Here is a 12,272-nt window from a genome sequence, read left to right as displayed (position 1 = left end):
ATATGTAAAGATTGCATGTTACTTTATTTGTATTTAATTATATACACATACATATACACATAAAGATTATATGGTGCAAAAAAAGATTATATGGTGCATGTTGTATAAAGTTTATTTTTGAATAAAAATGCTTTCTGAATTAAATATTTTGATATTAGGGGAAGTTTGGTATAATGAAATTGTAGAAATACTATTTTCAGTCAGATTTATATTGGCCTGGTGTCCTGTGTTCTGTAAAATAACTTTAGATGTATAATTATGATATGAAACCCACTTCAAAATATTAACATTTTAAATGAGGAAAGTCATGAGTAATGACTTTATATAGTTAAAAGCTATAGTGTACTCTTTACTCCAATTTTATTGATTGATAGTTGGCCATAATGTATTGTTATTCCTCCATTAGGAGTATTGAGTATATAAACAACTGTTAGGAGATGGTCAGACTAACAAAGACCAAACTAAGTATTTCTTAGCTAAATGCATTTCAGTGATTACTTAAATCATTTATTAAAGCAGCCCGTAAAACCTCCATGCCAGGTTTATGAATAGAGATGCTGAGACACAAATGTTGGTGATTGACATTACTCTGCAGTTTAGGAATGGGCAGGGGTTAAATTGGTTTGTCTTTCTGTACAGTTTTAATTTTTATAATGAAGTAAATTAACATAAGACCTTTAGATGGTATAATTCATCTGTTAAAGGCCTTAAAGTTGTTTAGTATGTCACATGCCATTTCCCACACAATTTTATCATTGACATGATGTTTGGAAAACTAGAAATATGACTTTCTTTCTCAAGTCTTTAAAGTTTTATATATGCACATATATGTATATTTGTAAAATTTTTATCGTGAAAATTTTAAACATCTGCAACAGTAGAAGGAGTAGCAGAATGAACCCCCTTCACACCATACCCCAGATTTAACAATCAGCAATATTTTGCCATACTTGCTTTATCTGGCCCCATCTTCCTTCTCTCCTTTTCTTGTTACCTTTTTATGGTAAAGTGAATCCCTGTCATTACATCATTTAATACTGACTTAAAAGATGTATAATTTGCATTTATCTATAAAATATAATGGCATTTTTCTGCACAACCATGATACCATTCTTACCTAACAAATAACCAGTAATGTCTTCTAACACCTAGTTTATTTTCAAAATTGTACAGTCAGCTCTAAAATGCCTTTTTATAGTTATTTTATTTGAAAAGTAACATTTTAATGCTAACAAAACTTAGCACCAAAAATTGGGCTAAAGATTGAGTTGTAACTAAATTAGAAAAATAATCAACTCGTTTTTGTTTGGGGATTTAGATACAAGCCTTAAAGATGGTCTTTTCCATGAATTTAAGAAATTTGGAAAGGTGACTTCAGTGCAGATACATGGAGCTTCAGAAGAGAGGTATGGTCTGGTGTTCTTTCGGCAGCAAGAGGACCAAGAAAAAGCACTGACTGCATCAAAAGGAAAACTTTTCTTTGGCATGCAGATCGAAGTAACAGCATGGATAGGGCCAGGTAAGAGACAAGGAAGCTTTCCGGTTTTTGAAAGGGCAACATGTTATCCTGAATGCGGACACTATTCCAGCTCTATTTATTAACATACTTCCAGTGTCTTCTGTTTTAAAGAGTGGTTATATTTTATTGTTCATCTTAATAAAATATATTGTTTTGGTTAGGGTAGGATAAAGATAGTTCTATTTCTATAAGGGAGCAATGCTAACTTTTCAGAGTCCTAAAAGGCAGAGTATAGCCCCTTGTTGAATCCTCCCTTTCAAAAGGATTGAATTGGTTGAGATAAGGAGGTAATTCCTAGGAGAATGACAACAGAATTATCCTGAATTAGAAAACAAACTACATTAGTTTGAGGGACTACTTAGGCCAGTTTTATTTCCATTATGCCTAGCACAAATTGGGTCTGTTATTCTAGCTTCCATGTCCCTGAAAGATAGTGATGGAGAGGCAGGACTAAATCTTACGAGTACAACCCAGTGAACATTCTAAGGGTACGTTATATTGCTTGAACCTTCCTGTAAGACCTATTTATTCTAAGGCAGGAAGTCTTGTCAGGCATGACTTGGGTCAGTGTTTTTCCTGTTTCAGAGCCACCTGCAGTGCTCACTTATTAAAATGCAGACTCTGACTGTACCCCAGCTTACTGGTTCAAAGTTTGCATGCTCAAGTTTGGAAACCCTGGATTTAAGGCAACTTGTGAGCAATTTGTAGAGGAATGAAGAGAAATGTTAAAATTATGCAGTTATATTATGCAGCTGAGACAATTGAACTTAAGACTAAGACTTTGAGTAGAATTTACAGGTAAACATAGCCCATTTTCTTGGAGTATTTATTTTATTTGACAATTAAGAGGAAAAAATAGAATTTCTCTGCTAAGAATGTGTAAATGTTATTGGTATATTAAAACAGACAATTTTTAGCATGAAGACTGTAAAATGTGCATAATTTTATAAACACAGGAATTCAAAGGAATTATAAGTTATGCCTTCACATTCCCTCCTGCCAAGTTTGAGGTATACTGCCTTAACTTATACTGGGCCAAGAGTAACTTAGGAGTTCTTATTTAACACATTTGGAACGGGTCAGAACTGACTTTGAAGAATAATATTTCAGATGTCGTATAATCTATGTAAGCTTTTAGAGCCATATGTAATTATCAACTAGTGAGGATCTAATTCAGGGGCATTATCAGTAGGTGACCTTCTAATCTCCACATGGTAGGTCTAGCTTGAGATTGTCACTGTTAAAAAATGCATTTTACCCAATTAGTTAGCACCCAGAGTATTAATTGGACTTTAACCACCTGACACTGAAGATTTTGAGATGTTTGATTGGTTCAAGTATAGGAGAGCTGAAGGTACTTCTTTCAGATGGGACTGCATGAAACACCCAGTTTAATGGGATATTTGAAAGCTGAGTATGGAGACTTGGTTGAAATTATGCTGTTGGATGCTTGTCATAAATGTTACATATTGAAATGTATGGAGCTGATTGCTTCCTTAGGTAAAGGAGCTCTTGAAATTAAAAAGATCCAAATCCAGGAAACCCAGCTTTGCACAGAGACCGCTAATGGCTTCTAAGATTGTGCTTTTTAAAAAACTTCTATGCATAGCATTACAGTACCCTAAACGTGAAGTTGCAGGACAAAAGTTTTTTCACTAATGTGTAGGCATTAAGACTTAAAACTGGTCATGAAGCTTAGATAGATTACATGTGGAAGACATTTTTTTCCCCTCCTAAACTGAATTTTCAGTTTTGAAATTTTACTGAGCTGTTTGGTGGAACTGAAGTCATTACAGATTTTAATGATTGCAGATCATGCTTTATCCTTTTCATTCTGCCTGTTGGAGTACAAACCTCAAGATGTGTCTGCATTAATTTTTCCTTAAAAATTTTTCTCTTTTTAAATGAAATGTTCCTAAATATGTGCCCTCTATTAGATAGATAGCTATGAGAAGACCTAGTTGAGCTTAAAATGAGATATACCCCTGTGAGATAAGATGAAAATGCAGGACCAGGTGTACTGAGTCCACTGAGTATGTACTCTTTGATGACACAGGTTAGATTAAGCTGAGCTACCACTGGAGCTTTCAACCTAGAATCAGGAGTGAGGTATATTCTGGCTTGAGTTCACCCAACAGTTCAGAAGTTGAGTCTTTAATACCAGTGTTGTTGACATCATCAGTAATGTTTCAGTAGTTGGCACTAAACACTTTGTTTCAGTCGAGTTGATTAAATATTAACTTTTTTGGATGGCTTTGTTTTACATTTAAAAAGAGAGAACATCCAGGCTGTATTATAGTTATTATCAACAATATGTTGAATGTCCCTGCCCTAGGTCATGTTAATAAATGGAGCTTCACAGAAGGCCTATGATTGAATTAGACATTGAACCAGGACATTTGATCATAAGAAATAGAAACCTTAAGAGTTATTTAGTCTCTGTTTGGCATTGGTACCATGTAAAAGAAGATATTTTGTGTTACTTCAATCAGCTTTCATACAGTTATTATTCTTAGTTCTAAAAATTGCTGTATTTAGACAATTGGGCATGACAAGTGTAAAATGTTAAACATTGTACAAAATGTTGAAAAGTATATTAAACAAATAATGAAGCTGGACATTTTTTAGCTGACTTTTATGTGTATTTCAGATTGTAGTTTTATGCCACATATTTAGAGCCTGCTGCATAATTTTGGAACCTAAGATTAGGCTCAAATAATTTTTTTTTTCCTGCTGGGAATTAAGACCTATTTCTGTGATAATGATTATTTTTTTAAAAAGTCAATTTAGCAGATTGAAATTCAGTTCACTTTTCCATTTTAAAGATGAAGGTGTTAATGTTTCCTTAAGTTTTTGGACCAATTTCTTTAGCCTTTGTATTCCTCTTTTGCTTTGAAGCTATTTCTGATGATGTGTATAGTTTTCCAGATTGTATGAGTATTAAGCCTGCTATTTCAGAGACATAATTTCTTAAATGTAGATTTTTCCATGATACATGAATACGCATTAAAACACTCTCTTCCCCCACCTCACTTATAGAAACGGAAAGTGAAAATGAATTTCGCCCTTTGGATGAAAGGATTGATGAATTTCACCCCAAAGCAACAAGAACCCTCTTTATTGGCAACCTTGAAAAGACCACTACTTATCATGACCTTCGCAACATCTTCCAACGCTTTGGAGAAATTGTGGTATGTTGTTTTTATAGTAAAAACAGTTTTAGACTTTGTCATAGAACATAAAGCATAGTACAGATTGTATTTGGAAAAATGGTATTTATATGGTGTAATGAATATTTTCTCACTTGCCCTAGTATTTTCAACTCCTGCTACAAGATTATCTAGCAAAACCCATCAGGGACTCCTTTATGTGTGTATGTGAAAATATGTAATTATCTTTATTTTGTATACATACATATTTTCCTTTCCATTTTTCTTTGCCCATTGGGTGCTGTTGTAATGCCGCCGCTAGTCCTATGGATTGAAAGGAAAATCTGGAAGGAAAAACATTTGTTGTAAGAAAGAAGCAGCAGATTAGTGTATGGTTATTTTTTTTTAATCACAATGCCCATCAAAAGTACCTTGGAGATTACTAGAATGTGACTGTCATGCCGGAAACTCAGTTTTATTTTGAAATTTTAATTAGAATCATTTTTTAAACTATGCAAGTCATTGTTAGATTTAGGAATAGAAGGATTTGTCTTCCCCATTACTTAAACTTGAGTCAATTTATAGTGAAAATAGTTTAGTTGTTGCTTTGTACCCTTAGGTTATATACTATTTTGTTGTTGTTGTTTGAAAAAATAGGGAAATTACTTGTTTTCCTAGACTTTCTCTATATTAATAACAGTAAAGAAAATGCTCTAGCATTTTTAGACTTTGGAGAGTAAAAGAGGATAGAAGTAGCTATTGTTCATCTTTTGTGGGGGGGTGTCGTGTCCATTTGTCCATCCCTTTATCCTTCTTTTATACACTAATGCTCTAAGCAAAAGATCTTTATTTTTTTAGTGACATAATCTATTCTTGCGAATAAGACATTATTTGTGTTTGTGGCAGATCTAAACCTTATCTTCTAGGGGCTGGGGGCAAGAGATTGAAGTAGTTGGTAGAAGTGAAGGAAAAACAGAGAAGCTGTATATTTAGAGAAATACACTAGCAAAACATTCATTTTTCTTTCTCAGTTATTTTGATTTTTCTAAGTTCTCTTATTTTTGTGAGAGTAGCATACACTCTTTATTCCAGCTCTATTTCTTACCTAAATGAGTGACTTGATTCTCACTTACCTGTCTGGGTTCCAGTTCCTTTTGTCTTTATACCATGATTTTTATTTAATTTACTGTTTGTCATTCATGAGCCTGTGAATTGATAAAACTTTCAGACATACTTTTATTTGAATGTAGCTGCTACTTTCAGTTTTAGAGGAGTATAAAGAGTTGTATTTGGACACATGGATACATTTTCATCACCAGGGTTGCTAAAAATGGAATGATTATTGTGTTTTAAGAGCTTTGCTTGTCAATAAGGTGTACATGTGTCAATATTGTGTTTGAAAACCATAATCTTATCATGTTTGCAACTGCTCATAAATGTTACTGTTTTAATGACATGCAAACTTTCAGAACGTGGTCGTCTGCTTATTGATAACAGATTTTGCTACAACCAGAAGAATCTATTTAGTGATTCCACTAGTATTCTATGGAAACCATTTCTCTTAAATGGAGTTATCCTGGAATATTACATTCTGCATAATGATGAACACAGCTTCTGTTTACCATTACTTAGAAAAATTTTGAGTATAAGTTACTGCTTTTTTTTTTAAGGTCCCATCAAACAGCTCTTTAAATGAATTACTCATTTTGCTCTGTTTCAGGTTTTGATTATTGGCTTGTGACCCTTTTAAGGAGGCTTAGATAATCACAATACATAATCTGCAGTATATGGCCCAGCTCATTATTGTTTAAATACAAGTTTTGCCATCCAGGTGTCTGGTTTCTCTGGACCATTTTCATGTGTAAGCCAGGTTTTTTCACTACCTCCTCTAAGTAGGCAGGACCAGAGTGTCAGATGTGACTGTAGGTTTCGAGCATTCCAAAGAGATGGGGGTATTCCTTTATAGAGTGTTCCTTTAATCCAAGGATGGTGTTCTGATGCATCTTCACAAAGTAGTTCAGGTGTTTATGTAATCCATTCATTCTGTGTGTAAGAGATTATCACCAGGCTGAATTCAGTTAGATACACTGATAGAGTGAGTCTTCTAATTTAGGATTGCATACTTTAAATCCCTTTTTGAAAACTTGACTTCTTTATCATTCTTACTCTTCCCAGATACTATATTTTAAATGGCTTACTCCTAATAAGGATTTTAGATATTGCAGAAGGGAATTGTTTCTTAGGTTTTTATCAAATAGGCTATCTTTTCTTTCTTATCATAAATTTCTCAACACAGGAATTGTGGATTTAAATTTTTGAGTTTTGAATTGCATTGCAGTTGCTCTTCTGCAAAGGGCTTCACATGAGGAGATTTCATGGTTTGTGACTACAGATGCTGTGTTGTATAGTTTTTTAGGCTGTTAATTTACAGTTGCATTAAGATGTATAATTGTAACTAAGAAAATGATTTTGGGGAATATAACTGCTTTGAGAAATATATGCTTCATATGGATTTGGTTTATTCTGATTTATTTTTTATTGGCATATTACTGAGTGGTATCCCCTGGCTTTTTTAGGATATTGATATTAAGAAAGTAAATGGAGTTCCTCAGTATGCATTCTTGCAATACTGTGATATTGCCAGCGTTTGTAAGGCTATTAAGAAGATGGATGGGGAATACCTTGGAAATAATCGCCTCAAGGTAAAGGAATTTGCATAAGTTATTGTGCTGTTAATACTTGCCCTGTTTTTTAAGATCTGGAGTTTTTTGTGCGTATGTCTGATTATTCAAAATTGCAGTAGTGAAGTGAGAGAACTATAAAGGTGATAAACTTTGCATCCTCATCTTGTTACACTATAATCTGAATTGATACTCGCTTAACTGGACAGGATAACTTTCTTCTAAATTTCTATTGATTTTAACCTGATGGTTCCCACTTGAGATGTTGGTTTGGTAAGATTGCTATAGAAGACAAGATTTTTCAGAATTTTGTTGTTGAATAATTGGTGACTTAACTAATAGAAATTTTGCCTTTTATATTCAGCTGGGTTTTGGAAAGAGCATGCCTACAAACTGTGTGTGGTTAGACGGGCTTTCTTCAAATGTGTCGGATCAATATTTAACACGTCATTTCTGCCGATATGGGCCTGTGGTAAAGGTAAGTGGGAGGTTTTGTTTTGTGGTTTAAAGTTACTTCTGACTCCCTTTTCTTGGTGTTCTGTCCTTTCAGTCCCAACTTCTATTGCTGACTTTCTTTTCTTTAATAACTCATACATTAAAATTCTCTTTTCCAAAATTTGGTCTAGAAGAGCATTTGCATCTATTAGCTTATAATATGTGAGTATTTTGAAAAACTTATCTAGTATCAGTCTAAATGATTAATTTTGGAACTAATATTTCTTAGGAATTTCTAGATTTTATCTCATGTTAAAATTAGTCTATAGAATTATTCGCTCACACTATGTAATTAGTTTTTTTTTTATAATGACGATAACTTTAAAAGGACTCTCACACAATAGAATATTCATCTAACCAGTGTTTGTTATGTAGCACGCTCACAAACATAACAGGAAAAGGGTCTCTGGTCCCCATTCCATTATGTGAAGCCTTTAACTTCTTGAAAGCAGATTTACACTGTGGTAGGCATGTTGCATAACTTTGAAATTAAAGTGTAGCTTTTGTTTTTTGGAGAAACACATCTTAAAGACTGTTAGTATAAATAATCTACGGCTTTAAGACAGTAGTGCTGCTTATGACCAAAATACACTGTAACTTACTGTTTTTTTCTAATTTTACCTTTGGTGTAATGTAGTTTTTTCTTCTTAAATTTTCTGAATTAGAATATAGTTGATGTACAATATCAAATGGATTGTTGATGTACTCTAAATTTTTTTCTCTCTTTCAACTGTGTTGATTTTTGAGAGCCAAAACTACAAGAGTGCTTACTTTAATACAGTACAGTACAGGACTCAGTCAACATGGAAAATAAAATAAAATACAGAAAAACAAAATAAAGGCATAATATACCGCAAGCCACAGCACCCACAATTCTGAACGGTCCCTGCACCTTTTATTGTGTTTTCACTGTAACGTGCATCATCAGGAAGAGCCTGAAATTTTTTCTAGAATTAAAAAAATTTTTTTTTTCTTGGCAGTATCCCTGTGGCTTAGAATTTTGTTGGGACTGACACTCAGTCTGGTGGATGAGGCTCTTATTTGTTTTTTGTTTTGTTTTTTTGTTTTTTACAGGTGGTGTTTGACCGCTTAAAAGGCATGGCCCTGGTTCTCTACAATGAGATTGAATACGCACAAGCAGCTGTAAAAGAGACCAAGGGGAGGAAAATTGGTGGGAATAAAATTAAGGTGTGCAGAAAGACTTTAAACAAAGCAAAACACAGTAATTGTCAGATCCCAGCCTCTTAATAACTGGCATTTTGTTGGTTTACAGGACATGCAGTGTATGTCCTCAGTTTTTAAGGGGGATATTACAGTTTTTACATCTGGCTACTGGAGGGCACAGGGTCTATTAAACCATTAGCCACAGAACCTTCCCTAAAAATCCTCTCATCCAAGGAAGGGTGCTTCTCTGCGCCCTGGGTGCCTGGTACTCTTTGTACAGGCTGGCCACAGTCACCTGTGGGCATCCGCACACCCAGGAGCTCCTTATGTCAGTCCAGTTTCTTGAATGGTCTTCTCTTCATCTTTTTTCCTCCTCAACTAAAGAGTGGGTAACCACTGAAGGCATGATCTTTTTGTCTAGTGTTTTTGTTTAAAAACTTTTGTTCGTGATAGTTTGAAGAAATTTGTGTTCTTCATAACTATGGGTGGATAGATTGAAATCAGTCTTTTCAAAATAAGGTATTAATAAATGATGAGTATTATATTTTAGTGATTCTGAGGCCTGGCTGTGAGTAAAGTTTAAATGTTCTTTGATATTTTATTTTGTGTTCTAACTGTGGTTCTAGCAAATTTATGCACAACAGATTACTGGATTTAGCTGGTCTAATTATTTAATTGATAATCTAGAATCCTTAGAGCTGTGTTTCAGTCTTCCATTTTACTTTTTCTACTCTTTCACAATTGGGTTCTGGAATTTTAGATTATAATTCTTTATCATTTTTGTGTAAAATTTGAGAGAGATTTCAGGTTAATAAAATATAGTTTTAGTTGTTCTTTCTTAAAATTTATCCAGAGGGCTCTGTTGGGAAAATTTTCAAATTTGGTAACACTTTCCATCATTAAAATCTGAAACTTTCACCAAACACCTGCTATTCTTTTTTTTTTTTAAGGTGGATTTTGCAAATCGGGAGAGTCAATTGGCATTTTATCACTGTATGGAAAAATCTGGTCAAGATATCAGAGACTTTTATGAAATGTTAGCAGAAAGAAGGTATGTGTTTTAACCTATCAGCATAGCTTGCATTTTAAAATTTCTAATATGTAAAATTTAGATGGGATTAAATTTTATCTTTCACTCATTTCTACTCTGATCCCCTCAGAACTCATCCCTTTTATTCCTGCATAAAGAAACACATAAAAATTATTTTTATGAATCCAGTTTTCATGTAGCTCGTGGGATTTGGAATAACCTTATCTACATTTTCTCGCTGAGTTACTGTATAACAAGTTGAACTGCATTATTAAATATTAAATGCCCTATATTTGTTTTTATTTATTTTTTAAACATTTTTTTGTTGAGTTATAGTCATTTTACAATGTTGTGTTAAATTCCAGTGTAGAGCACAATTTTTCAGTTATACGTGAACATATATATATTATCACATTTTTTTTCGCTGTGAGCTACCACAAGATCTTGTATATATTTCCTTGTGCTAACAATATAATCTTGTTTATCTATTCTACATATGCCTGTCAATATCTACAAATTTTGAACTCCCAGTCTATCACTTCCCACCCCTTCTCCCGCTTAAATGCCCTATATATTTACTAATGACAGCATCCAGGTTGTCACCATACATGAGCTCATGGAATTAAATTTTTTCCTTTTTGTTTTTTTTTGGGGGGGGTTGTTAATTAGGTTTATTTATTTAATGGAGGTACTGGGGATTGAACCCAGGACCCTTGTGCATCCTAGGCATGCCCTCTGCCACTGAGCTACACTGTCCCCCTTGCTCATAGAATTAATTTAAAAGGTGAGGGAGGGTAATAGCTCAGTCGTGGAGCACATGCTTAGCATGCACAAGGTCCTGGTTTCAATACCTCCATTAAAAAAAAAAAGATGTTTAAAATGGTAAATTTTTAACACAACTTTGTAAACCGACTGTGCTTTAAAAAGTCTTACAAAAAAAACCCCTCAAAAGACTATCAAGGGCTTTGTTTTAAATTCAGATCTCTTAAATAATTTGTGAATTAGTAAGCCAGACCATAAATAAATTGGTAACTTTAGTGATGTAAAAAGTAAACCTTACTTCTCCTTGTTAATATTTTCAGTCATGGTAATGTAGTATTTGTTATTTTTCTGCTGCTTGTAGGGAACATTATAGAATCATTTAAGGTTTAGTTCAGAATCAGAATCATTTAGGTTAGAGTCATTTAAGTTAAGGTCTCACAGTCTGAATCAGGTTATCTCCATTAGCTTAAAATTGCCCCAGAACAGATGCTTGATTATTTTTTAGACAAATATTATTAAGAATGCCTTTTTTAAGGGAAGGAGGCAGTTAGGTTTATTTATTATTTTTTAAGTGGAGGTACTGGGGATTGAACCCAGGACCTTGTGCATGCAAGACAAGCACTCTACCACTGAGCTATACCCTCCCCCTAGACCAGTATTATTAAAACATCCTAACAGTGTCACCAGGTTCTTCAATAGCTGATCATATTTGAAAATGGAAACTATCATCCATATGATGAAGCTGTTTGTCCAAACATTCCTCTGTGATTAAGTCTCCTGGAATGTTACCAGTAAGTCTCCACCCCTATACATGTTAGACAAAAGGCTGTTTGAAAAATGCCTTTAGACACTCAAGTATAAAAGGGCTCTACATGAGCCAAATCCTGATTGTGCTGCCAGAAATCTGTTGAATGCATTCCCTTTTACTGCCTCTTCTCGCCAATTCATTTTCGTTTAAATCATAGAAGGTATATATTTCTTTATCATTTGCTTGTGGAGTATTGTGTAATGGTCATTGTATACTTGGAAGCTTTTAAAATTAAAAATGTCCCCTACAGCCAGACTTCTAAAAGCTTGAAGTCCTAGGCTTTTGATGGTTTTTCACTAGTAGATTGGAACTCACATTCTGAATTTTTCTGTCAATTTTGTGTGTGTGTGTGTGAGAGAGAGAGAGAATGAACATATGTAAAAGAATGTGTCTATTGGGAGAGTTCTCCATCCTGGCTCCCCAAGTAACAGTCTGATGTCATTGTTAATACTTTAAATACTTACAGGAATTCTTCTCCATGAGTGAGTGGAAAGTGTGTTGATGGTCTAGTGGCACCTAAGACGTAAAAATTCCATTAAAACCCCCTGTGCATACTCTTAAATATTTGTCAAAGAACAGTGTCTTGTGAGGGTTGGATAATGCTGTGTGAGTGTTAGTTTTTGTATATTGCTACTTAAATTCACCCAGTTTACTGATCTGGTTC

General features: G+C 34.0%; 1 protein-coding gene and 1 non-coding gene across 4 annotated transcripts in view; one reads left to right on the top strand and one right to left on the bottom strand.

Moving 5' to 3' along the window:
- The window catches only part of SPEN (spen family transcriptional repressor), a 76,270-nt gene that overhangs the window by 49,889 nt on the left and 14,109 nt on the right, over positions 1 to 12,272 (top strand). For 2 of the 3 annotated variants that reach the window (XM_011000887.3, XM_031464135.2), the window contains 6 exons: positions 1,319 to 1,519; positions 4,559 to 4,710; positions 7,245 to 7,370; positions 7,714 to 7,827; positions 8,919 to 9,032; positions 9,959 to 10,059. In XM_011000887.3, coding sequence (XP_010999189.2) covers positions 1,319 to 1,519; positions 4,559 to 4,710; positions 7,245 to 7,370; positions 7,714 to 7,827; positions 8,919 to 9,032; positions 9,959 to 10,059 — 808 coding nt within the window. The remainder of the gene's footprint in view (positions 1 to 1,318; positions 1,520 to 4,558; positions 4,711 to 7,244; positions 7,371 to 7,713; positions 7,828 to 8,918; positions 9,033 to 9,958; positions 10,060 to 12,272) is intronic. The other variant, XM_064494029.1, reaches the window with a different exon arrangement.
- Positions 11,373 to 11,445, bottom strand: TRNAA-UGC (transfer RNA alanine (anticodon UGC)). The gene has a single exon. It is a non-coding gene; the product is annotated as a tRNA-Ala (tRNA).

This window comes from Camelus dromedarius, chromosome 14 (genome assembly GCF_036321535.1).
Source record: "Camelus dromedarius isolate mCamDro1 chromosome 14, mCamDro1.pat, whole genome shotgun sequence".
Lineage (NCBI taxonomy): Eukaryota > Metazoa > Chordata > Mammalia > Artiodactyla > Camelidae > Camelus > Camelus dromedarius.
The sequence above is the reverse complement of the archived record's forward strand: the minus strand, read 5'-3'. Positions and strand labels throughout refer to the sequence as shown.